At 42.2% G+C, this 27,803-nt stretch overlaps 5 protein-coding genes across 6 annotated transcripts; 3 read left to right on the top strand and 2 right to left on the bottom strand.

The window, feature by feature from the left end:
• The first annotated feature begins 1,844 nt into the window (after positions 1–1,844).
• LOC128255219 (HEAT repeat-containing protein 5B) lies at positions 1,845–14,301 on the top strand. Its single transcript, XM_052985161.1, is given in 9 exon segments — positions 1,845–2,208; positions 5,684–6,100; positions 6,167–7,807; positions 7,920–8,193; positions 8,306–8,338; positions 9,195–9,453; positions 9,456–12,941; positions 13,464–13,484; positions 13,950–14,301. Coding segments are annotated over 9 exon segments (6,522 nt in total). The 5' UTR covers positions 1,845–2,143; the 3' UTR covers positions 14,276–14,301.
• Positions 14,302–14,701: 400 nt separating this feature from the next.
• Positions 14,702–19,161, bottom strand: LOC128262447 (uncharacterized). Its single transcript, XM_052997123.1, is given in 5 exon segments — positions 14,702–16,181; positions 16,276–16,831; positions 18,222–18,379; positions 18,382–18,946; positions 19,015–19,161. Coding segments are annotated over 4 exon segments (2,166 nt in total). The 5' UTR covers positions 18,683–18,946; positions 19,015–19,161; the 3' UTR covers positions 14,702–15,030.
• A 520-nt stretch (positions 19,162–19,681) lies between these two features.
• LOC128263195 (ubiquitin-associated protein 1) lies at positions 19,682–22,149 on the top strand. The gene is made up of 3 exons (XM_052998410.1): positions 19,682–20,662; positions 21,335–21,760; positions 21,823–22,149. The coding sequence occupies exons 1-3, from the start codon at positions 19,787–19,789 to the stop codon at positions 21,946–21,948; spliced, it is 1,428 nt and encodes a 475-aa protein (XP_052854370.1). The 5' UTR covers positions 19,682–19,786; the 3' UTR covers positions 21,949–22,149.
• A 1,807-nt stretch (positions 22,150–23,956) lies between these two features.
• On the bottom strand, positions 23,957–25,783 carry LOC128264464 (uncharacterized). Its single transcript, XM_053000363.1, has 3 exons — positions 25,535–25,783; positions 25,046–25,462; positions 23,957–24,688 (listed from the first exon to the last, which is right to left on the bottom strand). The coding sequence occupies exons 1-3, from the start codon at positions 25,674–25,676 to the stop codon at positions 24,000–24,002; spliced, it is 1,248 nt and encodes a 415-aa protein (XP_052856323.1). The 5' UTR covers positions 25,677–25,783; the 3' UTR covers positions 23,957–23,999.
• A 97-nt stretch (positions 25,784–25,880) lies between these two features.
• LOC128251604 (acylphosphatase-2) lies at positions 25,881–27,526 on the top strand. 2 transcript variants are annotated; one of them, XM_052978693.1, is made up of 4 exons: positions 25,899–26,378; positions 26,438–26,454; positions 27,063–27,172; positions 27,229–27,526. In XM_052978693.1, the coding sequence occupies exons 1-4, from the start codon at positions 26,156–26,158 to the stop codon at positions 27,344–27,346; spliced, it is 468 nt and encodes a 155-aa protein (XP_052834653.1). In that variant the 5' UTR covers positions 25,899–26,155; the 3' UTR covers positions 27,347–27,526. The 2 variants fall into 2 exon arrangements, with proteins under 2 accessions (XP_052834731.1, XP_052834653.1); XM_052978771.1 differs by lacking the exon at positions 27,229–27,526 and having other exon boundaries at positions 25,881–26,378; positions 27,044–27,139.
• The last annotated feature ends 277 nt before the right edge of the window (positions 27,527–27,803 follow it).

Here is a 27,803-nt window from a genome sequence, read left to right as displayed (position 1 = left end):
CATTATTTAAAATGGGGAACAGATTTGGCCTATTAAAATAATAGTAATGCCGACTAGGTTAATTCAGTAAAAAACTGTTTAAAATAAAATTCTATATAAAACAAATAAGATGTCAATATACTTTTGAGTTTCAAAACGTCTGTAAAATTATGCTTATCATTAAATATTAATTTTTTATAGTTGCTATGGTTGCTTTGTCCAGAAATTCAGTCAAATATAGTAAACATGGATTTGGAAAGTCCTGCACTGTGCACAATAGAAATAAAGGAACTTATATTAAGTAAATAAGAGGTCTTACAAACAAAAATATATATTTATAGGAATATTTAGCTGTTAAAAAAGGCGAGTATAGGTAACCTATAAATAGTTTTACAAGTATGGTTAAATAAAATAATTAAATATGGTTTGTAACATGTCAATAACTCATATTCTTCACCCAAAATCAATATTTATATTTGAACAAGATTAGTTTAATTACTAAGCGTTATGGGGATACTTCTAAAATACAACAATGAATACATAAAACTAACCGTGTTCTTCCTAAAATTATATGTAGCATCGAGAAAGCAAGAAACACAGTATGATCTAAACCATTACCATTTTTTTTTAAATCAAAAATTACCTCACGGTAATTCAAGGATTATTTGAAAACAATTTCGGCAGTACGTATTAATTACATTTAAATAAGGCGGTTGGACGTAGCGATTTTAAAAGTTCTCAATTAAAACTGGGGTACCCTAATATTAGTGCAAACACAATTTGAGCTTACAAATAACTTAAAAAGATGGGCTCACATCGCCATTTTTAATTTCATACATAAAATAAATTAAGCAATATAGCTTTTGTATGTGCTCCGAGTATTTTAGAATTTGTACAAAATGTGTTTGCCCTATAGATTTTGCTGTAATAAAGTGCAATTGTTTCCAAATGTATAAGTAATTAAAAATTGTGATTGTCTGAAAACTTTCCTTGCAACGAATGCTTATGTGGCTAACTATAAAAGCTAGGCCATTCTTTTGCTGCCTGAAGTGTCAAGGAAAATGGCCTCATAAGACAAAGGAAAGGACTTTGGACAGGAATCCACTTGCTCCTTAACCCCATGTTGGTCAAGTAACTTAACTGACACATTGACACAGTTTATTGTTGGGCGGGGTATACATAAGTGTTAATGTGTTATCAATAACAGGGCAGCCGGCTGCAATTGTTGCTGCCTATGCCACTTTTTTTTTTTTTTGCTGCATCAACTCAACTCTCCCTCTCTTGCCACCCATTTACACTCTCTAACCATGCGTCAACTTCCCTCTTGGTTACTCTTCGCTGACACTTACGCTCTTCGCCACTCTGCGGGTTGCTTTTCCACAGTGCTCTTTGATATTATTTTGTTTTTTGCTCTCCCATTTATATACACGACGCACCTAACTCAAAAGTTGTATACTCTTGCGTTACTATCTAATTAAGAAAACATAATATATATAAAATATGTTTCAGAAATTAAACAAAAAAGTGAAATTATTGTTACAAGCATGTTTTCGATTAATTAAAAATTGAATATATTTTTTGCCTTTGTAAATAAAAAACTTATTTAAATTGGAATACCCTTAAATATAAAATATGCAATTAAAAAAAAAACATTGTTTGTTTGCCTTTCGTTTTAACTACAGTTTTCAAATTTGCTAAAATATTTATTTAAGTTTTTGCAAGTCCGTGAAAGAAACTATAGTACACTCTACACTCATCCTCTGTAAGGGTATAAAAAGAGCACACTATTTCACTTGGTGGGTTTACGTTTCGCCAGCTTTTTCCTTTGATTTCATTTTGTTTTTGTACTCGGTGCGCGTAGCAAGTGTAAGCGGCTCTGGCTCTGCTTCTTCATCCGAGTTCCGCTTGTAATGTTCTTTAATTTGGTTTTATTATTTTTTTTTTTAGCAATTCCCGCTTTTTTAAGTGACACATTTTTGCAAATTAAACTGCATAATTGAAATTGATTGCAAAAAAATACCATTCGGGGTAGCTAAAAACTTTGCCTGAAAGTGCTGTTGAGGAAAAGTTATCGATTTCTGTGAAAGTTGCAGGCTGCTGCAGATTGGCGAAAGAAAAGGCGAAGAAAGTTTTCTGGAAATGTGAAGTTACTACAAACACAACAATGGAAAACATAAACTTTGCACGCACACCGCAATTTCTGCTCAAAGTTATATCCGAGGCGCGCAGGTAATTGCAAACAGTAACAAAACATTGGCTGGGTGCATAAAAGGCGCAAGGAGAAAAGTCAACCCACCACCGAGGAATCACCACCCATCGGTCACCCTAGTACCTCATAGTCCACGGGAAGGTTCTTGGTGTCTGGTGTCTGGTTTCTGATTTGGTGCCCCTTACAGGTTTTACTTGTTTTTCTTTTGCGGGCCGGTTAATGGGCTAAAGAAAAACGCAGCAGCCCGCCGCGTCTTATGTAACCCGAGTCTGCAGACTGTTCGGTGTCCTAACGCCAAAGGATTATTTTCGCGTTGCATGTGTGTACAACTGCGGACAAAATTATAGCACTGAAGAAAAGAATCGCAAATGAAAGTGTATTGCTATATGAAAAAGGCTTTTGATATTAAACATCATTGTGTTACTGCCGCTTAGCAGGATTCTTTTGGTTAATACTTAATATCGCTTGTAAATGTTAACGTATCGCAAATAGTGAAATATAAATTTAAAACGTTACATTTTTAAGCTTGACTATTTCTATTTATGTTATCTTTTTTCAAACATAATACTGGGGATTCATTTACTGGGAAAAAAGTTACTTTTGTGCAACATGCCGCACATGCCATTTGAGGCAAAAACCGCAATCAAAGCCCAACGACGACAAAGAAGCAGATGGAAAGTGCAGCAACTAACCGAAGCCCCTTGACGGCCAGAACTCCTAAGGCTCGGTATACCCTTAAAAGTCAGGCGATTAGTCATAGGAAATTGCACATATGTTATCTTGAGAAACAAGTATTTCCACAAAAAGTATGAAATCATCTTGCACAAAGCTTTAGACTCACGACGTTCGAATTCATGAGAGGCAGAATTTGCAGATGGTAAAACACATTTCCTGCTAGCTCACTTTGGTTCAAACATATCCTTACGATAGAAATTGCACTATGCATGCCTCTGGCATTTTGCCAGATAGATCTCAGAAAGACGACCTAGACCAACCAAAATAAATTCATGTTATTAATCAACAGTAGCATTTACCAGATAACCTGGCAATTATAACATTTTTTTGTAACATTATTAAATTAAAATTGACCATTAACAAATGATACAGCATTCAAAAGGTATCAATTTTATAAGAGTTTGTGCATACTAACAGTTTTAGAAAGTCATTTGGTGTTGGGGTCGGTGGAGCAGAAAGTCATTATTGGCATTAATACGCGTCCAACTACATTAAAGTTATCTCAATTCGATACTCCGTTAAAAAGATATTAAATGTTCAGAAAAGACAAATACTGTTTTTTTTTTAAATGAGAACGTTTTTTCGTTTTTGGTTTGTATATGCGTATCACAGCGATGTTTTAGGGTCCTGAAACAAATTTTACTGTATAAGAGAGCTCGGGCAGAAAATCTTTTGTCCTACCACTTTTTGGAAAACACGATGGTATAGCGGGAAAACGGATAAAAAAAATTAAGATTTCACTCGCTAAAGGTATTTTAAAAAATATAAAATATATTTCCTTCAAGTAAAATAATTATGGAGTTACAGCCAAAATTAGGTTATTGTGTTCACATTTTAGCGATTTTTTTTTGAAAACGCCAGTATAGATTTTTTTATTTTCGAGTCTTATAGCTTTTGAGATTACGCAACTTTTGATAATAACACATTTTTATCTTTAAATTCGCTTTTGGGATTTATTTAGCATTTAAAAATGCAATCCATTTCATATCTTTTCAATAATAGATAATAGATATAGTGACGATGCGCACCAAGAGCGTGTGCATGGGAGACTACTATATATTGCCGTAGAATTGAAAATCTGCTGCTCCAATCGTAATGACACCAAATTTGCTTAGATCTGATGCTTCGTTCAAAACATATTCAATAAATAGTTTTTTTGGTATATTTAAAAAATACAAAATTTTTCGTTTGTCAGTTTCAAAAAATTATAAGAACTTGTTTTAGAATTCTTGTGTTGGGCAGTTGCTTACAAAAAAAAATTGGTTCTATAATCGCTTAAAATAGCTAAACTTTGCACGGCTTTAACTTCTCAACTAGTAAAGCTACAGACAAAAAGGTATTGTCAAATGCTAATCACGAAGCCTTAAGAACATTGGTGTAAATAAAATAGTTAATTATTTAATTTTCATTTTTTTTTACGATTTTGCAAATTGTTAGAAAACAACGAAATTTTTCAAATATTAACGTTCTTTAGGACCAGACGATCGCACCTTCAACATATAAAAAATCTTATATCAAATTTTGTGACGAAAAATAATAAGCATTCGACTAAATTATTACACTTTTTAAATGTTCCCATTCGTCAAGCTGAAATAAAAAATGACTGTAGGCAAATAACCTGGATGAAACGGTCCAAATGGAAACATTTAAAAAGGGTATTTATTTTCAAGATTGTTCCAATGGGAGTTATTTGATAAAAGAATACCTAAGGGAAAATTTAATGCAGATAGATTTAAAACTGAGAAACTTGTTGTGGTAGAAACGGCAAGGCGGCTGCACTCTCCTAGTGATGCTGATCAAGAATATATATACTTTATAAAGCCGGAAATGTCTCCTTTACAGTGTTTGAAACTTTAGACTGTATTTAAAATACTTTCTGCAAGGGTATAAAGAATAAATTATTATTATTACTTAAATTTGACTTCTCACCCCAATTCTCAGTTTTTGGTTCAAACTTGTAATTTTGTCCCATTATGATTTGCATACTGCTTTGCTTGCTCTAAGTGCAAATTTCCATACTTTTTGTCAATTCAAGGCCTAGTTTTAGACAAAACGAGCCTTAAACGAGTGTGGAGCCCTACACGAGTGTGCAAAAAAGGAGTCTTGCACTTTAAATGTTTTTTTTTTAATAACCTCCTATGGATTTTAACACGATTTAATTATCTTGTGAAGGAGGGCAAGGGATTTATAATTTGGCTTCTCTTGACTTTGCCGCCATCTGTGTGAATGGGCGCTGCTATTAAGCCCAAGGCAACAGCTCTTTTCAGCACTTATCAAAGTAGGGCGGCTGTGGTGGGTGGTGAATGTGCAGCTTCCGTTTGAACGATTTCGATATATAATATTAAAAATGTTTTTGGTTTGACTTCTTAATGGTCATCACCGTCGTCATCGAACGAGTCATGCTTTTCCACACAATAGCTCGGCCCCTTTCACGTTGTCCCCATTTATTTCTTTATACCCAGTATAATCGTATAAAATTCAATAAAATAATATAGTAGTAGTCGAAACAGTCATCTATACTTACATTTAAAGCCCTAATAGGGCACTATTAAGGAATCGAAAATTTTAATATTTTAAACAAAGTCAGAAACATTATCAAAAATTTTAGTCGATAATGCAGCTGTCATCATTAGAAGAATCAAATGACAAGGTCAAAGTCTTTTCCGAGCAGCCTCTTACACATATATATATACATATGTTCAGCTTAATTAATGAAACATTCCGTCATTTATTTTGTATTTTTTTCGCTCTCTTTTCCAGATCGTTTATAAACAGCGACCCACTGGCCGCCTCATCCGTGAGGGGACGTTCGGGCACCGAGGAGGAGTCATCATCCGAAATGGAGCTCGCCCACACTTTGACCCTCAATGAGGAAGCTCTCAAGCAACTACCCGAACACAAGCGGCCGGTATTTGAACTGGAATGGCTGCGGTACTTAGAGAAGGCTCTGCCCCTGGTGTCCAAGGCGGAGATCAAAGCCAGTCAGAAGAAGTTGGTCCAGCAGCTCTCGGAACGAATCCAGGGTGCCCCGGGTCCGCCTATTCGTAAGCTCATTGCCAGCGCCCTGGCCACGCTCTTCTCCGTCGGTGACACCTTCATGCTCTTCGACACTGTCAACGCTTGCAACGACATCCTGAAGAACAAGGATGACTCGCCCAGCTACCTGCCCACCAAGCTGTGAGTAGTTTGTGTGTATTTTATCTGACAATTTCAACTTGTTCTCGTTCATCGTTCATCCCTTAGCGCCGCCATCTGCGTGCTGGGCTCGATGTACGAGAAGCTGGGTCGGATGATGGGCCGCACCTACGAGGATACGGTACAGATCCTTATTCGCACGCTCCGCAACGCGGAGTCGCAAACGCGGATTGAGATCATGCACACGTTGGAGAAGGTGAGTGCCGGCATGGGGACCGCCATCGCCAACGTGCACAAGGATATTTACAAGGCGGCCAAGCACTGCCTCTTGGACCGCGTGATGGCCGTTCGAGTGGCCGCCGCCCGATGCGTCGTCAAGATGATCTACAGTGCGCCGTTTCTCTACCAGACTGAGCTGGAGAGCCTGGGAACACTGTGTTTCCGTGCCTTCGACGGGAGCAATTACGAAGTGCGTTGTGCGGTGGCTCAGTTGCTGGGTACACTTCTGGCCTACACCCAGCAACTGGCCGAGGCAGCGACCGGCAAGAAGAAACAGGGCCAAGCGCTGGCCATACAGGCGGCCAAGGGAGCTACGCAACGTTTGGTTTCCCTGGATGAGGCATTAGGCATCCTGATGTCGGGTTTCTTGAGGGGAGGAGCCTCTTTTCTCAAGGGCACCGGAGAGATCATTAAAGGCAGCTCAGGAGTCAACAGAGAAGTGCGCGTGGGTGTAACCCATGCCTATGTGATCTTCGTGCAATTCATGGGCAGCGTCTGGCTGGAGCGACAGCTGAGCACTTTTCTGGCACATGTTCTGGATCTGGTGGCCAATCCCAAGGCAGCCTGTTCCCACGTGGATGCGGTGTACTCGCGCAAGTGCATCAACTTTATACTCCGCTCCACGATTGGCAAGATGCTGGGAGAGAAGGCGCAGAGCGCCGCCTGCAAGGAGCTCGTTCATCTAGTGGCCAAACAGATGAACTCCATTGACTTTAATCCCGAGAACGCCAAGGACTCCAACCAGGAGACGCTCTTTAGTCAGCACTTGCTGGTGTGTGCGCTGCAGGAATTAAGTTCTCTGCTCATTGGATTGGGAACCACCGCCCAGAACTTGTTGGGAGATCAGTCCCTGCAAGCGATCGATGCCACCTGTGCCGTTCTGGTGCATCCTTGTGCTGCTGCTCGTTTGGCTGCCGCCTGGTGTCTGCGTTGTGCTTGTGTGGCGGTGCCTGGACAGATAACGCCGCTGATCGATCGCTTTGTGGAGGCCATCGAGCAGATGCGATCCTTGCCAGAAGCAGTGGCCGGATATAGCTGCGCTTTGGCGGCCATTTTGGGAAGCGTTCGGTACTCGCCGTTGGGCATCCCCCACACCAAGGGCAAGGTCGTGTTCAACTGTGCGGAGGAACTGCTGCGATCTGCTTCCCAGAATAGCCGCATGTCGCTGCATCGCACCCAGGCCGGATGGCTGTTAATCGGAGCCATTATGACCTTGGGATCGCCGGTGGTCAAGGGCCTCTTACCGCGGATGCTGCTACTATGGCGGAACTCTTTTCCGCGCTCCAACAAGGAGCTGGAGTCGGAGAAGGCGCGTGGCGATGCCTTCACCTGGCAGGTTACTCTGGAGGGCAGAGCCGGAGCGCTGTCCGTGATGCACAGCTTTCTGCTCAATTGCCCAGATCTGCTCAATGAGGACATAACCAAGCGGCTGCTCACACCTATTGAGAGCGCCCTGGCCATGCTGGTCAAGTAAGTAGCATCGTCCTTTACACCTACATATGTTGCCAACAAAGATATAAATTCTTTAAACCTGATTATACATCCCTTGATGACATTACGACGTATGCTTCCTTTTCTCCAGCTTGGCTCCAGTCCTGAAGAGCTTTGGCACTCAGCTAAAGGCTCCGGCGGCCATGGTGCGTCTGCGTCTCTTCGAGACTCTGACCCTGCTGCCGGCCAATGCCCTAGAGGCCTCCTATACGCATCTCCTTCGCATGCTCGTCTCGGAGTTCACACTTTCGGATAACGCGGCGAACACCACGAACTCGCTGCTTCGGACGCTCTGCCACGGCGACGATTCCATCATCCTGGGCACCTGGCTGCAGGAAACTAACCATCGCACCATCGAGGATCAGGTGGGTTGTCAATTTAGCAGTATAATACGTACCTGGCATATGTGTGTGTATCTATCCGTAAATCCCTTTACTGTCTTTTCCACCCCTCTATTATCACTATGCATTCCCAAAGATGGAGCCCAATCGCAAAGTCGATGGCGAGCATGTAAGTGGAGTGCAATAATCGCTGAATGTTTTGAGTCTAGAAGCAAAATATACATAATTTGTAGACCCTTGGGTACATTAATTTGAGTCAAAACTTTGTGAAGAAGACATTTAGTGAAGATGACATTTTCGACCCCATACACTATATATACTCTTTTTTTGTATCGGTATCTCGGTTTCAAAGCTTTCTGGACGAAACTTTCCGAAAAGTCTTTTTGCTATTGCAGAATATATTAGTCGGAACGGGCCAGATCAGGCGCTTATATCGAACAGTCGGAAAAATAAAAGAAAATTTGTTGTTTTTATACTCCGATATATAGTGATGGTTTAGAATTTCGAGTTACGAATATACGATCGAAAAGTTAATTATTTTTAAACATACATGCATAGAAATTGAAATATATAATTTTTGTTGTAAAAGCTGCGAGGGTATATTTGATTTTGATTTTATTCTTGTTTGATCTTACTTTGCATGAGCACGGGGCGCCTGCTGCTGAAAAGTTTTATTTATCTTTGTAAGATTATAGTTGGAAAAGAAAAAGAACGATTTTATTAAAAGTAATTTCTAGGTTAATTGCACGCTTATAAGTTTTTAAGTAACGCTTTTTATTTAAAAATGTGTAAAACCAATTCATGTTTTGAGTAGGTTAAGCGCAGTTAAACAGGCCTCAGCTTAATAATATATTGTATTGTACAATTTGTAGTCAAAGAAATTTTGTTTTGATTTCCTTTCTTTTATTTTCTTGGTTTTTTTAGCTTTTGTATTGCATGCCCACTGCGATTGTAGCTTATCGTTAATACCTTTCTTAATATACATTGTTTTTGCTGAGTTACTACATTCAACTTAATTTCTTTAGCTGCAGCCCAATAGCGCCGCGGGATCGGGCGCCTTAGAACATGATTCCTGCTGCCTATACCGTCCCAACTGGGCCACCCAAGTGGGCGGATCTAGCTCTGGAGGCCCTGCATCGGCTACATCCTCTGGTGGAAGCAGTGGCGGTGGAACCATAAACATCCAGCTGATCAGCAAGTCGCAACAGTGTCCAGGACCTTTGCCACTCGGAGTGGCAGTGATCGACATGGCAGTAACTCTTTACGGAACCATCTTCCCCAAGGTAGCAACAAGCACAGGCTTCAGATGTTGGAGCATTTTGCAGAGTGCATACGGCAGGCGAAGAGCAGTCGCCAGGAGGCAGTCCAAATGAACATATTTACGGCTCTGCTTTGTGCCCTGAAGAATCTGACGGATAGCAAGACGAGTCTGGGTCAAGAGGATGTCAGAAAGAGTGCCACGGCATTGGTAGTTGCCTCGTTGACAAGTGCCAACTCCACTATTCGATGTGCGGCTGGAGAAGCTTTGGGAAGATTGGCCCAGGTGGTCGGAGACTCTCATTTCACCGCGGAGCTGGCCCAAAATAGCTTTGATAAACTGAAATCTGCAAGGGACGTGGTCACAAGGACGGGACATTCGCACGCTCTGGGCTGCTTGCATCGCTATGTGGGTGGCATGGGCTCGTCGCAGCATCTGAGCACCAGTGTATCCATCCTGCTTGCCTTGGGCCAAGACAGTGCATCGCCAGTGGTGCAGGCTTGGTCGCTTTATGCTTTGGCGCAAATTGCCGACTCTGGAGGACCCATGTTCCGTGGCTATGTGGAGGCCACGTTGACGCTGTGCTTGAAACTCCTTCTTACCGTGCCCCATGCCCACGTGGACGTGCATCAGTGTGTGGGACGCGTAGTCAATGCTTTGATCACAACCGTGGGACCGGAACTACAAGGAGGAGGTGGAGCAGTGGCCAGCATGAGAGGATCCTTCCTCTGCTCAGCAGCTCTTCTTCAAGCTCACGCGGATCCCCTCGTCCAAGCCGAGGCCATTGGTTGCCTGCAGCAGCTTCATCTGTTTGCCACTAAATCCCTTCAACTGGAGGAGCTGGTGCCCACGCTGGTTGGAATGCTGGCCTGCAACTATTTTATACTGCGAAAGGCCTCCGTTTCCTGTCTCCGGCAGTTGGCCCACCGGGAAGCGAAGGAAGTGTGTGACCTAGCTCTAACCATCAACGCTGAGCAGCTTCCAGACTTGATACTCACGGAGTACGGATTGCCAGGATTGCTCTTTTCCCTTCTTGACACCGAAACCGATGCCGAGATGCTGAGAAACATTCACGACACGCTCACTTCAATGCTACAAATGCTGGCTGCGGATAATCTCAGCTCCTGGTTGAGTCTTTGCAAGAATGTTTTAACCGTGGCTGTTGAGGGTGGGCTCAATGATGATCCCACTGCCGGTGAACAGGGCAAGGGAAAGGATGCCGGGGGAGATCAAGACGAAGAGGACGAGGAGGAGGAGTATGCCGATGACGTAACAGAGTACCGAGCCGAGGAAAACACTTCCACCCATCCGGCAGTGCAGCCGAGGTGGCCCACACGTGTTTTTGCCGCCCAGTGCGTCAGGCGCATCATCGCTAGTTGCGAAGCTGCCAGCTCCGTGCACTTTGATCTCCTGCAGGCAAAGGAGCAGCAACTGATACGCTCCCGCGGGGATTACCTCATCCTTCATTTGGCGGAACTTATTCGAATGTCCTTCATGGCCGCCACATCGGATTCGGATCAACTAAGACTAGAAGGTTTGCGCACGCTGCAGGAAATCATTGATAGATTTGCCAACGTTCCAGAACCGGAGTTCCCTGGCCATCTACTGTTGGAGCAGTTTCAGGCTCAAGTGGGAGCCGCTTTGCGTCCGGCTTTTGCCCAGGATACGCCATCCCATGTCACGGCCGCCGCCTGTGAAGTTTGTTCCGCTTGGATAGGCTCTGGAGTAGCTCACGATATCGGAGATCTGAGACGAGTTCACCAGTTGCTTGTGAGTTCCCTCAGTAAGCTCTCTTCCAAGACCAACAGCACTCAGTTGTACAATGAGTCCATGGCCACGCTGGAGAAGCTAAGCATCCTCAAGGCCTGGGCGGAGGTCTACATTGTGGCCATGTTGGGAAACGGAAATGCTCCCGCTTCCCTTCTGAATCTCCAAGCCCAACAGTCTGGCTTGCAACCCCTTACCAATCTAGATGCGGATCAGGATGTTCCTGATAGTCGCGGAGAGAGTCTTCTGGGACTGGTGCAACCAGAGCTCCAAAATCTATCCACGCACTGGCTAAGTGCCATGAAGGATCACGCCTTGCTGCTGCTACCCTCGGAATTCCAATCCCAGCTCCCCCACGACGGAGGTGCCTTCTACACCACGGACACAATAAACTCCTCGAAGCCGCATTATATGACTAGTTGGCCCCCAATCCTCTACGCCTCCGCCTTGTGGCTGAGGGATGAGGGCTTTGCCCGCCATCAAGACACAAGTGAAACTGCTGCGGAATCGAACAATAACCAGATAACCCATGGCTCTCTGTCGGCAGACCGCTTCCACATGATCTTTGGCATTTGCATGGAGGCTCTTTGCAGCATGAGAAGTTCTGAGAGACCCAAAAACATTGTGACTTGCCTGCGATCGTTGCACAGCATATTTGATTCGGACTGGGCAAGGAGGCAGTTGGTCAAGGACCGAGCCCTTACCATTGAGCTCTGTCACGTTTTACACAGACAGATTCTGACTAGGGACGAGTTGCTGGTGCAACTGCTGTGCGTGGAGATACTAAAGCAGACAATTCGCGCTGCGAGGGAAGACTTGGAGAGGAAACGGGACGATAACGCCAATTCTGAAGATGGAAAGGATGGAGAGCGGCTGGGGGAAGATGACTCCATGCAGCCAGGAAGTTCCCACGTCTACGCCGTTCTGGAGGTTTGTCTTTGCCTGTTTGTCCGCCAAATACCAAGCATGAACCCCACGAGGCAAGGAACTGGTGGCTCCGGTCTGCAGTTGGACTTTGCCTACGCCAAAATGGCCACAGGATCCTCCTTCTTCTCAGTACTGGGCGATGACAACGGCCTGCTGGTGGCCAGCGGTCTGCAGTGCGTCGAACAGTTGTTGGATCTGTGTACTCCTAAAGGTGCCCTAGCAATTCTGCCCACCGTCCTCTATATGACAACCAGTATTGTTAAGGAAATCGCCAACAAGTCGGCTATAGATAGTACCATATTGGCGAATACAAGTGCGATGAAGGCTGCCCTGCAGTGCCTGCGATCCGTGTGCGTACACAAGTGGGGCAAAGTGGAGGAAACATCTGAGGAGTGGCAACAGTTGCTTCAGAGTGCCCTGGCCACTATTGTGGATCTGACCAAAACGGCCGGCGATAACGAGGAGAGGAGAGTCGATGAGGTCACCATGCTGCTGGCAATCACTGTTTTTATCCTACACACGCCCGCTTCCGTGGTGGCCACCCCCTCGCTGCAATATCCCTGCATCAATCACTTCCGGCAGTGCCTGCAGTCGGAACACCTCTCCGTAAAATTGCGCTGCATCGAGACTACTCGATCGATCTTCGCGCGGGCGGAGCTGAAGACGGCCACTCCCTACATCCACGCACTCGCTCCACGGATGATCGAGTCATTGTACGCTGAGGCCAGCAAGCTGCCCACGAGCGAGCTGGAACTGCAGGTCACTCTTGAGAGCATCGTCACCGTGGAACAGCTTATCGACTTGTCAGAGCCACAGCATCGTAAGTAGATGGGTATATTGCAACCTTGTAATGTCTTACTTTGAGTTCCGGGGTACTCCTGTGAGTGCCTTTGAGGGTATACAACAAATTAATCTTCTTAAATCATTTTGGTATTTTTATTATAACAATAGATTTTATTTTATTTGTTCTATATTGGCCCAAAAAGATCAATTTTGAACAGGAGTGCCCCTTTTTAAAATGAAGTGTGTTTTAAATCGGAACGCGATACAAGTTTTTACCGCCTTTCTAGTTAACAATCTCCCTTTTCCTCCTTAACAAATAAATAGTCTTTGCATTTTCCACTGCGCTGCTCCTCATTTCAATCTGTTTTCTTGAAATGTCTCTTCGAACCCGGCCAATAATGTATTTAAAAACATATTATAGGAACTGCACATTTCTAAAAAACATAACAAGAATATACATTTTTATATATTTGCTCTTTTCTCTGTCTTCTATTTTAATCAACTCACAAATCATTTACAAAACACTTGTTTCAAAAAATAACAAATAACCAACCGTTAGGAAACATGAACTTGCTACAAGGTAAATAGAAGAGCTTGGTCAAACATTCACGTTTCATGTTAAATGGCATCTTAGAAATATAAGACAGTCAAACTTTAATTAATAAATTTGTCTTTGTGTATTTCGTTTTTCATGTTTTCGTGTTTGTCAAAAAGTTTTGAACATACGTTGTTAGTTACTACTACCCATGATGATAATTTAAGAAATTCAAGAAATCTTTTAATTTATGATGCTTGTACTGTCTTGTAGTTTTGAAGTGCATCGTATGTTGCACACTCGATGTTTTTCAATGCACCAATTTCATAGAATAGCTAAACGACTAGTTTTTAATGACACAAAAGATCACGCTTTAAATGTTGCATGTAAGTTGTAAGAAGGTGTACCTGGATGGGTCGAATTGTCCACATCTGTGAATGGTTGTTACATATTTGTCTCCGGCATTAAGTTGAATTAATTAATCATATATATTTCGCCTCCTCTTGACAGACATACAAATGCTGACGCTGCTGGTGCCTGTCCTCATTGGATTCCTGGCAGAGCCCAGTAGACTTAGGACGCTGCCCAAGTACCAAAGACAGCTGCACGACCAGGCGCTGCAGTGGCTGCTGAAAATCGGACCCAAATACCCGCAGGAGTTCAAGGCCCTGATGGCCAAAACACCGGAACTGCGCCAGAAACTGGAAGCGGCCATACGCAGTCAACAGCAGTCGATAAATAGTGCCCAGAAAGCAACAGAGGCGCAGAGAAGTCTGCTGGCCAAGCCACAAAAGCCCACAATCAAACTGAAAACGGATTTCAGTAACTTCCAATAGGAGAAGCCACTGGAAAGAAAACAAAACAGAAATAGTCCACAACCTGCTAATGCTGTCGAGAAATGCTTTGCATAGAACTGTTACCACATGTACAATAACCTCGATAGGTTATTTTGACAATGAATATTTAAACAATTCTAGTAATTTAGCTTTTGGTTCACTTTTAAATAGTTTTTATGTGGAAGAAATTATGTATTTGTTTTGCGAAGGTCTTTGAAACCAAGTAAACGTTAACTTGCGAAAATTTGTATTGCATTTCTTTTAATGCAGTGTTTTCAAGCAATATATATTTTCTTAAGTCGATTTTTGTTTTCATTTTTGAAACCTTTTGACCAGAAACGCATGTTGCATGACAAAAACCTGAAAGAAGGAAGATTAAGATCATTTTTTTCGTTTTCATGGTAAACTCAAGGAAGGTTTTATACTGGAACACTTCATAAGTTTTTCCAACTAAAAATGGATTTGTACCTTACCATTATGACGAAAAATCAAGTCTTAACGTAGTATTTGACCTTTACTAACCGATAAAATAGTTGGTTAAAAAACATTCAGAAACTTGAGCCACCCTGAGGCAAATCGCTAGGTTACTCAAACGGTCCGGCATTTGAACTCGATATATGTGAAACACAATGAAAGTACCTACAAGTTTATAAATTATTTGTTAGCTATTGTAGTTAATTATTTAACAACGCGATATAACTTAAAAATAAAAACTTATAAAGCTTATTTATAATACAGTGTGCAGATAAACATTCTTATGGAACTATGTACTCCAACTCCATCTCCTCTTTTACAGTACTTATTATCTCGTCCTCGCTAAGAGGCTCCAATTTGAGATTTTTCTTTGGTTCCGGTTCGGTATCGGTCAAGATAATATTCGTACCCATTTTTACAAAATCTATCGTGGGTCGTGGCAGCGCCAACAAGGCAGCAGGCAGTTCCGAAAAGAGATGCGATTCCAAGCGACTGAGAAGAGTTGTGCGGTAGAAGAGAGCTCGCAGCCGCTGTCGGAAAAGCTGAATGGGTGATGCAGATTCATCATAGTCGGTTACGTGGGCCGCCGGACCCTGCTTGCGGCAATCTCCCGACAGAACGCACATTGCCCGAAACCCCATCATCGTGGACCAGTTAGGCGGCAAAAGTGGACTCTTTAAATCACACTTCTCGTCTGGCAGTTTTCTTATCATTATATTGTAACACTTGAGCAGTTCAGTTGGCATGGAGATGTCCTGTAAGAGCGAGCTTTGTATCGGTGGCTTATATGATAAGGCCCTGACCACATAGGCGAGATTGTAAGCATCCTTCGGGAGTGGAAAAATCGTGGGAAGTGTCAGCGGCAGATTGTAACCGTACTTAAAGAACTCGCAGAACTCTATATCGACTTTCGACAACTTGGAAGAATTTTCTGCCTTTGAATCGATTTTAGCCTTCTTTGAAGGGGGCCTTCCCTTCCATGAGCCTTTTATCTGCTCAGCTATAACCAATGATTCCGGGTCCTCTTGCCATTCCTGCAAACGCTGCGCCCAGTTTTCGGAAGTAATTACGGACATCTTCTTCGATCGTCGTCGCGGCAAATCTTCTACTTTTGCATTCGGGTTCTTTTCTAGGAATTTTTTTATGACCAGAAAACGTGTTCGACAGCTGGTCCGGGAGTGATTGCCTAGAAATGTAGCGCAGTTTAACCACTGGGAGGCCCCATGCTGGGTGACAAAGCTCATCAACTGGGCGTCGTCCTGAACCGACCAGGAGTCGGTCTTGTTGCGCTGGGCCAAGACATTATGGTAGCGAGTACGCAACTGCGTCAGAGATCGATTTGGGAAGAGGGTACGTGGAAAGCAGTGGAACTTGCCATTGTACTCCTCCACGGCGGCGAACAGCATCATATCCTCTTTCGTACTGAAGGCTTCTGCAAACACAGTGCCAATAAATAAGTAAAAGTAAGTTTTTAAAAGGGCAAAAGGAAAAACGGAAGCTATTTAGAGAGCATTCAGGATACCCACCGTGACTGATTCTGGGGTGCAGCACGTAGTAGTAACGCCCAATCAACGTCGACTTGGACCGGCCTGGAAAGTACTCCACAACCTTCTTCCAATTAATTACGCCATTTGCCGTATTTCTCTCAGCCAACTCCCGGAGTTTAACGTTGTCCTCTTCGCTCCAGCGGGAGGTGGGCTTTGGATCAAGCAGATGACGAAGGGCGGTATGGAAGCGAATGAAGCACTGGTAGTCGGATCGCCGGTCTAATGACTTGGCTATTAGCTCCCAGTTTTGCATCCGGTTCGCAGAGGCCGCCGTCATCAGGATCTCGTCCTCCTCCGCCGACCAGTCGTCGCGCTTGAGATCAGGGTGCAGGTAGACCCGCCACATGGTCTCACAGCTATACGGAGAGTGACGATACTCCACGTCCAGGGTGCTGATTTGGTTCCAATCGACTGTGAAGCTGCCGTCTGCAGTGGCCAGCAGACTGACCAGAGTCTTTAGGTGCCTCTCGATTGGTTTTCGTTTCCGGCTGCCGCTGGGCGTTGTGCTGTTCCTCAAAGCAATATGGTCAAGTAACTGCAAAAAAAAAACAAATTAACTTAAAAAACAACATTAAACAGCACAATAATATTGCCGCATATTTGTAGTTCTCCACTGTCGAATGCGACATTCGTACGCACTCAAACAAGCTCCAAATTTTTATTTTATTTTAACAAAAGGCGATTCTTTTAGCCCTTGATACGCACTATAATTGGTGCCAAGACTGAGTTTGGGCAATTGTTGGTTTTCAGGATATTAACAAAAATCTTAGCCATTCGCACGCAACACAGACAGAAGTGACTTTATTAAAACCAGTTCAAGCACTGATTTCACCAAAACGGGATCGAAGATTTAATAACCTTAATTTTAAAGTGGTATAAATTGATCGTTCTTAATAAAGTTTTTCGTTTGGCCTTAAAATATTAAGAGTTTTTTTTTTAACTGAATTTTATTCACTATTACACGCGACATGTTGCACGCGATACATTCTTCCATCATACTTTTTATGTTGTTTTTGTACTTTGAAGTAATTAGACGTGCATAAAATGTATTTCAATTATTGTCATTAAAGTAAAAAAAATATATATAATGTTTTACATATCCTTTCATTTTTCTTTTAATTATAAACATTAAATTTGTGTAGGCCATCTATATATAATACTATACTAAATTGCAACTCCATTTAGGTTGTTTTGCCTTCATTGTCCTTTTTCATCTACATTAAGAAAAAAAACGATTTCTAAATTTTTGATTTTTAAAAAAGTTTAAGAATCAATGCACTGCTTATACTAACTTATACTAACTACTTCTTTTTTAATTGGTTTGTTGACAAAATATGGGTTTGGACACCAAATTGTGTGCTCATTGGTGAAACTTTAATTCCCCCTGCAAGGGTATAAAAAGGCCACAGCTTATTTCAACGAAGTAGACATTTTCCAAGACTTTATTCTGTCTCATTATTTTGGTTTAATCGAAAAGTTAAACTTGTTTAAAGATTTTAGAAATTTTGAAATCAAAGGAAGTGAAGACTACTTTAGGATAAGAAGGTAAATTAGTTTTTAAATCGAAGGATCCAAGAATTTATTCATATATCCAATTGACCTAGATATGTATAGCGACTCCGAAAATGATTCTGGACTAGAATATATGTACTGTATAATGACGGAAATGTCTTCTTCATCGAAATACAAAATTATAATTACGGACACATTAGTAGTAGTATTTACTTATCCCTTTTTGACAAAACTTAAGGGGTCCTATTTTATTTGCCTTCGCAAAAAAACTAACATTAACTAAAAATTTAATTGAGTGAATAGCCGGGCAAGTCAAGAATGTATATAATATGTAAATAAAATTGCCGTCCTCTAAAGTTTTAACCAAATCTGAATCATTTCGAAAAGCCATATCCCTTAACAGACCTGCTCACCTGTTGTTTGATCCCCATGATCACGTTCTTCTTGTCCAGCAATGTCCATACGTGGCGAGAGTGCATGTCGAAGTCGGTGGGAAACATTTCCGTGTGACAACGCGCCTCGTAGTCTTCGTTGTTGGGACAGCTCCGGCCATCGATGTCTCGGAAGAAAGGTTGCCTTTAAAGCGGAACGTACCCTTCCGCAGGATGGCCCCGCTCAGGTTGATGGAGTCCTGTCCGAAATGGGAGCGTGGCCTTAGCCGGCGCACCAGGATCTCCTCGTTTCGGGCGAAGCGGGCACGCACTGTTTGGAGAATGGCCAGGATTTGGGCACGGACTTGCAGGAGCCGTCTCTGCATCTCCTGATTAAGCATCAGTGCATTGGCATCACTTGGTTGCACGGTAGTCTGAAGCAGGGCGGCGATCTCGGCCAGCAGCTGCTGCTGGTTCAGCCGCATATCCCCCACATCGCACATTCCGCTTTGTTTGTTTTGATTACTTTACCAGGGAATGCGAATCCACAGCATGGCGATGGACTAAACGCCCCGGAACACTACCGCAAGTTTCCTATCGATTATCGATATCGATGCGCTGTTTATACCCTCTTCCCACAAAGTCCATCGTGGGAAACAGTTGCGAATTTTTGACAAAAATGAAGCTCCGATTCTGAGCTGAACAGCTGCGGCTCACTGACAAATAAATATTTGAATAATTAAAAACAAAGATTGTTGAAGTGGGTACTGCAAAAGTAATATGAGTAAGTTACCAACATTTAACTGTTATACAACCGCTAAACCTTAGGTTGTACCTGATTTTATTGGCAGTTAGATCCGCATAATTGTGCATAGCTCTTCCTTCGGCAGCCTCCATTTTGCAATTCATCCTTGACATCATTCTTAACGTTTTCGTTGGGAATTCTATGTTTTCACTTTCAAGAGGACGAATTTAGAGTTGCACCGAAAATGCATCCCCATCCCCTATCTAGCGCATAAATAAGTCCGGCAATCCTTATGGGAAGAGACTATAAAAACGCATTCCGCCTAATGTGTTATTTTTCCTTCTAATTTTAGATAAAAATAAAATAGAAAGCAGTCTTGAAAATAAAAAAAAAAAAAACGATATTTCCCTGTTTCCATTACATCTTTCTTGTCGCCAACTTCGGCCTAACTATTATCAAGACTCTAAATTCTGAAAATTTTAAAATTATGAGAGGTTCAGGTTTTTCGAAAGTTTATCCAATACCCGTTACTGATCTAACCACTTTTAATTTAAACAGCTACCAGAAAAAATTGGTCTTAAGGTGGCGCCATCTGCAAGGTCATCACTAAAAGCTGAGGGTTTTTTTCTAAAAACTTTCGGGGCGAATGACTTTTAATCGCTTTTATTTTTAAAGCTTTATGGGAGTTCTTGTGTGGATTAGGCTTAATGCGCCTATAGAACCAGGCTATAAGGTGGAAATCAGCAGCGACCGATGACACTGCCTATCGCTAATCGTCTATCGGTGCTGCTCAAGGAAACAACAAAAGAGAACAGAGAGAAAAAACGCGTAGTAGCAACTTAATTAACAAAATTTGGGGTGAATGCGCTACCATAACATGGACGATGTCCCGGTCAAGGTAGTTGAGCGCTACAAACCTCCGCCAGCCATATTTCACCTGCCGCAGACAACCCTCAACCGACTGTCGCAGTTCCGGGAAGACTTCTACGCGGATCATCCGGATTACCAGTATGACGGTCAGCTGGAGCGGGCTGTGGTGAGTCAGGCGCATCGATGGCGCCAACTGCGTCGCCAGCAACGTGAAGAGCGCGCCAGTCGCCAGGAGCGCCGCAAGGAGGCCGGCCAACGGGCGTTGGAAGCCAAGCAGAGGGAAATGCTCGGAGCAGTCGACTACCCCAGTACGGAGGACCTGTCGTCGGACACGGAGGAGGAGGAAAAGGAGCAGACACCTCCGACCACAGAGTCACAAGACTCCCCGCCCGACGCAAAGTCCACTGGCGTGTGCAATTTCCACAACATCTTGCAACCCACCATATTAAGCACCACTCCTGTGGCCAGCCCGCAGACGCTGCACAAGCGGAACAGCAGCCTGAACTACGCTGACTTCGAGTACAACATGAACTCCACGCCCTTCGACAACATCGAGCTGAAGACCATCAACGATCTGGACATACTGGCCCAAGTGCTGCACCAGACCCAACTCGAGGAGCGCAGGGATCAGCAGCAGCAAGAGAATCGCCCCGAGGAGGAGCAGCCTCATCGGGATGTGCCAGTTCCTGTGGAGCTAACGATGACCACGCTGGAGGAGACCAAAGCGACGCTCGACAGCGTCAATTTCCATGTTCACTGTGATGATGAGGGCAGGTGCGAGTCCAACCACATTCCAGCCACGCCTCACCTGACGCCTGTGTTCAGCGCTACCGCCCAACAGCAGCTGCACAAACCGGAGCACTACCAGGTGGGACACTATTGAGTAGTAACTCCGATCAAATCCTGGCTAGATATTTGCCTTGTGCTCAGAACGATTGACTTTATTCTGTTAACCTGTTTGCAATCGCTATTTTATTAGCAATTCATTTATAGTTTGCATCCACAGTTCAGATAAATTCATATTAACACTTAAATTTAAATAAAAGTGGAAGTACCCTGTTCGTTCACTGCTTGTCTCAATGTTTTCAATTAGTATTGGAGGAAAGTAACGACAAAAATCAAATATTGATTTATTAAAAATATCTTCAAAATCGTAAAGCTTATGTCAGACGTTCAAATTAAAAAAAGCTGTATAAAAAATTAAAAAGAAAAATATGTTTGGTTTCTTTTAATTTGGGATGAATAAACTTTTCTTTATTTATTTTTCCCTTGTTTATTAAGAAAACAACAATTCAAGCTTTCGCAAACACTACGAATACCGAACGGAGGCACCAAAATCATTGTTGTTCAGTGTAATTTTATTTAATCTTATGTATTGTGAAATGTATTCAAGCTTTAGTAGAGCAATGGTTTACTGCGAAATAAAACATGCATTGCATATAATATTTTTTTAACAGTCTTTAAAAAGTATTTTCTGAACATATATCCTTTAAGGCAAGGAGTTCGTACAATATTATCTCATAAATGGCTATCATTGCAGTTCTACCACATTCAGGGCCACCAGCCCCTCTACTCCCCGCAGCAGCACACTTTCCAGCATCAAACAAACACAGACAACTACTACTTCAACGGATTCGGTACGCCCAACCATTTGATGGCGCCTCCAGCGCCATCCTCCGTGCTGACCCTGAGCAAATCGGAGGACGAGGCTACCACCAAGTCGCGCAGTGTCCCCGACATTCTGCGGGAGCTGAAGACAGAGCTGCAACAGGCGGAGAAGCGACGAACGCGCCTGCACAGCCACAACGAGGAACAGCAGCCAAAGATGGAAGTGGCGGTGGACAGGAACTCCTTCAGGGAGCTGGCAGGACCGGCACAGAAGATGGCGCAACGAATCAGCTCCATGGGCTTTCCTCTGGAGAGGGTGGCCAAGGTAGTTAGCCTGTGCGGCATTGATGATAAAAAGGTGAGACCCCTAAGGAACTTTTGCAAGAGACAGTCACTAAAAATATGTTATTTTCTTCCCAGATTATCGAACACCTCATCCCACTGAGCGAGCTCATAGACCTGGGCTTTGACGAATCGAAAATCTCAGAGGCCCTTCTTAGGTTCAACAATAACAAGGACAAGGCGCTGGACTACCTAATCAACTAGTTCAATTCAGGGCAAACCTTTTGATACGGCCAGCTTTTCCCCTACGCCCGCAACCCTCGCCTAATTGGCTTAACAAGTTGGCTCCTCTAAATGTATTTCTAATTATTAAAAGTTCTCGTGAGATATTCCTTACTTAAGTAAGTTGGGAGTCGAATGCTTTAGAATCCTCAGCTGCAAAATAAATATAAGACCGTAAAGTAAGCACACAAAAAAAACTTAAAAAAATTATTTTTAATTTACAAGATCCTTAAAAACGGTTTCCTTTTCTTTTTTAAAACTTAAAAAAATGAGTTTTTAAAATAACAAAACAACTGGGGAAGATTGCAGTTTAAAATTTGAGCTTAGCAATATAACTGCCGCTGTGATGAGCTGCAATATGCGAAAATATACATAAGTACTACGCCTCTTCGTAAAGTCCATTAGCGACTTTGCAATAAGTGGGTGTAGTGCTGTATGTAAGTATGGAAAAACCTGGTAGTAATAATGATCACAGACTGTTTTCTCAATTGTAGTTCAACTAGATAGGTAGTTGAAAAAACAGTTTAATTGGTTATATTCTTCCTTCTTCCTTTATATAATATGGTTTCCACAAGTATATATTAACTTTATTTTAAATAAGAAATATACGGTTTTTATACGTTTTGATCCGCTGAGCTTCGCAAAAATTGGTTGATAATATGTACATTAGGAAACCAAGCCTTATAAAACGTGCCATTTATATATCTTAAGACATTGAAGAAAGAAATCGGTTACATAGAACTGTAAATAATAATAAAATAGGCGTGAAAGCAGGTGACCAACTTAAATTACACTTAAACAAGAAAGGAAGCAAACTTCGGCAAGCCGAAGTTCATATACCCTTGCAGCTGTTTCAAAAACTAAATACTCTTAAAAACGTTAAAATTATGATTTACTTGCGTGTATGTTTAAAAACATTAAAGCTATGATGATTTGCTGCTTAATAATTTGATAGTTCCTATGGCAGCTATACGATTGTTCCTATGGGAGCTATATGCTACAGACGTCCGATTTTGATGAAATTTAAAACGTAATTCTGAAATATTTAACCATTACTATATCTCGAAAAACTAAAAAAAAAATTAAAAAACACCAAAGTTATAATTTTTTTTTAAATTTTTTTTTCGGATTGTTCCTATGGGAGCTATATGCTATAGTCGTCCGATCCGGCTCGATCCGACTTATATACTACCTGCAATAGAAAGACAACTTTTGGGAAAGTTTCATGCAGATAGCTTTAAAACTGAGAGACTAGTTTGCGTAGAAACGGACGGACAGACGGACATGGCTAGATCGACTCTCCTAGTGATGCTGATCAAGAATATATATATCTTATAGGGTCGGAGATGTCTCCTTCACTGCGTTGCAAACTTCTGACTTAAATTATAATACCCTCTGCAAGGGTATAAAAAAATATGGTGCCATACAACTAGATTGGAGTTTCATATTATGATTCCGATTGCACTGGGAATCAAGGTTTGATCTCTTGAGGATTTTGTCGATTTAAATTGAAAAGTGAAAGAATTAGCAGTCGGGCTTAGGCTTAAAGCCTGATATTGATTGTTTCCCTTAAATTTAACGTAATGACTTTTTATAGGAACACCACCAAGCTTATTAGCTATTATTATACTACTGAACCGTATACAATACAAGTTTTTCTTGATCCAAGATTGAAAATCGGCTGCCACATACTATTTACAAGGCTTGAACAAGCAATGGTCGAATGAATTTAAAAAGCTCTGTACTACAATGACAACAGAGCAATAAGAGAGAACGTCCGCTAACTTGATGTTTATTATCTTAATTAATTAATCTGACTGTAGTAAAATAGCCAATACTTTAAAATGTCCTTAATTTGATAAATTCCAGCCAGGAATGTTGCGATTGAGCATTGGGGGATATTTTAAGACAGCGTCTGGAGTTGACAGCTGCGCAACATCAACTCCCAGGTTAGGAATGCCTTGACCATCATTCTCCTTTATCAGATAAGTCTACTCCATAATTCTAAAGTTTATTAATGTAACATATACAATTTAATTCATGCCCAGCATAAGCAGATTAATGGCGTGTTCTACATTTCCATCGGATATTTCCAAAAAGTTAACGTTTTGGGTGTGATTGATGAAGCCCATGGCGGCCATGGTACGCAGTTGTTCGGTGAAGCGATGTCGGCGATAGCACCGTGGCAGCACATCGCTGTCGTCGCCACCATCATCCTCGTCATCCACATCGTCGGCAGTTGCTGAGGCGACTGACTCAGGAACTGGGGCTACTGCGGACTCCACGTCCATGGTCTCCACCGGTGACGGTTGCTGCTGTGCCAGAGATTGAAAAGCGCGGGCCAGTTCATTGCGGAACAGCTCTGAGGAGATGGAACCGCTGCTACTGGGTCCGCTGCTGCTTCCTGCTCCGGTTCCCAAACCTCCTCCAACTGCTGCCAGAGGCGCCGAAGTGGTCCTTGGCCTCTCATCGCCCTGCAGCGCCTCGTCCGCATTTCGCTGGGCAATGTTCGACAGTGAGTTGAACGAGGTGACGTTGGCCAAAGCGTTGGCCAGCTGCTGGCGGCTGATCTGCCGGATGTTGGCCATCTCATCACGCCGATTTGCGGCAGCCGCAGCTGCCACGGCGGTGCTGCTACTGCCGCCACTGCTGCTACTTCCTGCTCCCAGTGAGTTCTCCTCCTCTGACGAAGTCGTCGACTCTGAGGCAGCCTGTTCTTGAACTGGAAAAGGGCAATATTGTAAATAAATAGTTTGCTTCGATAAAACTAAAGAAATGTGGCTTAAATGGCAGAACAACATATTAGTAAAGAAAGTGCGTGATAAATGAGCGGGATTCCAATAAGGTACATGAAAAAAAGGAAAGTTTTAAGTCCCTAGCTTTAAAACTGCGTCAGTATGTCACAAAACTTTTAAATCACCCAGTGCAGCTCTTCAAGAAAACATATACTTTATACTTTATAAGGTGTAAAATGCGCAGAGCAAGGCGTTGTAACAAAAACATTGTACCCTCTGCACGGGTGTATCTTATGCCCTTGTTCGGATTTACAATGAAAGTCTGCAAAAGAATCTGTTCTTACACTGGGTGGCTGAGCTGTTCCTGGCCAACTCCTTGCGAATGGTGTCCACGATGAAGGGAGCCGCCTCGCAGATGAGTGGGTAATCCTTCACCAGGTTCTGGACCACCTCCGGCTCGTGCAACATATTGAAGAGCACCGAATCGCGGATGAGTGCCTGGGCGCCCAGATTGCGCCTGAATTCCGGATACTCCGCGAGTATCTTTTGCAGGATGTTGAATCGCGAGGTCACGCTGATCTGGAGGTGCGAGGTCAGCGAGAACAGCTCCTGGATGTGCTTGGTGTTAATCTCCGAGGCTGCTGGCGGCACATAGGGCGAGTAGCGTTTGGTTTTCCGGAAGCAGTGGATTACGGCGTTGGGCTGCAGCGACCTGCTGAGGGTGTCGGCATCCTCCAGCACTCGTCCGTGGTGGATGATCTCTGCAAGTGCGCAGCAGATGACTTAGCACAATGGAGACAACGGACGGCTCTTTGACTCGGAGGTTCACTCACCCAGTTCACTGGCGTCGAACTGCAGCTGCATCTCCTTGGTCACCAGCGCCTTCAAATAGGCCACATCTCGCTCCAAGTCGATGTTGTGCAGCGGGTGCACATCGCTCAGCTTGTTCTTGAGCAGCGCGTACAGAGTGTGCATAGTGCGATTAAGTAGCTTGCGCGTAAAGTTCGTACTTTACTATATTTTGAGTAGCTGATTTTTGTTTTGTTCGAAGGCAGGTCGGAACTGGTTCCAACGGATCGCCCTGGCATCAGGGTGACCAGATTCGATGACTAAAACACGTCAGAGATGACAGTTTAAAAGGCCTTTTTAATACGCAAGTGCCTTAAATTGTTTTCTTATTAATTAAATCTTTTTCGGCCTTCTTGCGTCTAATAAACAAATAGTAAATATGTATGTAACAAATTTCATGCCTTTGGTGTAGTCATTTAAAATTACTTTAATATCTTAGTTTTTTCGCCGCTTAATGAAAGAACAGAATTGAAAAATGTTTGACGGTGTCGCAAACATCTTCATAGAATCGAATCGAAATGTTTGCCGTCTATCGGCCTATCGTTTATTGACAGTTAAGCGCTGTAAATATCTTAAACATATAAATAATACAATTTTGATTGATCATGGCCTCCGCCGGAACTCAGACAGAGAAAAAGCGTAGGGTAACGCTTCCTGCTTCGACACCATCAGATAAAAGTAAAGACACAAAAACAATTTCCCAAAGCGAAAACAATGAAGAGACAAAGAGAATTTCTGGAAACGAGTTTAAAAAAAAAGAGCCCACACGAGAGAGTCCTGATGAGCCGGTGCTCAGATGCCAATTTGAAGTGTTTGGGATAGTGCAAGGTAGGTGTTCGCATACTAATACGGTTAATTCAAATAATTGTTTTGCAATACCTCTGCAGGCGTTTCCTTTCGAATGGTAAGAGCTCGATATGTGAAAAACTAATTAGTCCTTATACCAGTGAAGTTAGATCGCAATATTGTTTTTGGGCATGAATTGCATGCAGTTTATAAAATTTGAGAAAAGGCTTATTTATATATGTATATTATCAAAGGCTATTAGCTGCGGTCATAACATTAGAAGTGGGCAAAGTAAAGTGCTCAAAAGCATACTTTTAAGGCATAGAAAAACTTTTTTTAATTTATCTTAATGTTTAGTTACCAGTAAACAAAATATGTTTAAAATTAAAGTGACATTGTTTAGTTCTTCAAAATAAATTAAATCTGTTTATAGCTCAATAAAATTCTCTTTTCAACTGTAGTAAATAATAATAATTCAATAAATTTATTTTTAATATCTTACCTATGTTTTAAATAAAAAATTTAACATAATAATTTTTTTAATATTTTAAAATATTTCTATTATAATAGTGGATCTTTATATTTGTCCAATTTAGTGTATAGTATTAGCTTCATGAAAGTTTTTTCAAAACTAGTTTTGGTTGTTATTTCTATAAGCTAAAAATCTTAAATTTCAAGACCGCAACTGTCCATATCTCTTGTTTAAGCCCGTCTCAAACTTTCTAGTATACCTTACGAAGGGCCCAGAAGCTCGGAGTTCGCGGGTGGTGTAAGAACACTACCGATAACACTGTTAAGGGCGAAATTCAAGCACATAGACACTCCTTTGAGTCCATGTAAGTGCTTTTGTTTGTATTAACCGATGTTTCTAAATATAAGGTTTATTCCACAGGCGCCTCTGGCTAAAGCATACCGGCAGCCCCACCAGTCGAATCGACAAGTGCATCTTCAGTGAAACGACTGAAATCCCAGAGTTCACATTCAGCAACTTCTCAATTGTGGTGGATTAGTTTGTTGTATAAGGCGATTTCAATTCTATTATTTTGTCTTACTAACGGTTATTTTTTGTTTGCATATGAATTACAAATTGTTTTATAGTTGGTTGATAATACGAGTTATAACTTTGGGGGATCAACCTTTTTTCTACCGCTGGGAGTATTAATAGGTTAATGGAAAAAATCGAACAGTTGTCGAAAAAAGATTAATAATCTTTACAGTTTTGGTACTAGAGAACGTACAAAAACAAGGATTAAAAAAACGCGTTTAAAAGTATTTATTCTAATTCAAATGTCCGATAAATTTCGAAATCTAACATATTTCACTTTGAAACTTTGAGAGCGTTTTCTTGATACATGAAAGTATCTGAGTAAAGGAAATAATTCCCCTGAAGCGACCCAATTTAAGCGATTAAGAGTGTCTAACACTAATACTCTATTAAAAAAAAGTTTAAAAATTAATTTTATTCAA

Source organism: Drosophila gunungcola, chromosome 3R (assembly GCF_025200985.1).
Source record: "Drosophila gunungcola strain Sukarami chromosome 3R, Dgunungcola_SK_2, whole genome shotgun sequence".
In the NCBI taxonomy this organism is placed as follows: Eukaryota; Metazoa; Arthropoda; class Insecta; order Diptera; family Drosophilidae; genus Drosophila; species Drosophila gunungcola.
This window is presented reverse-complemented; position numbering and strand designations above follow the sequence as displayed.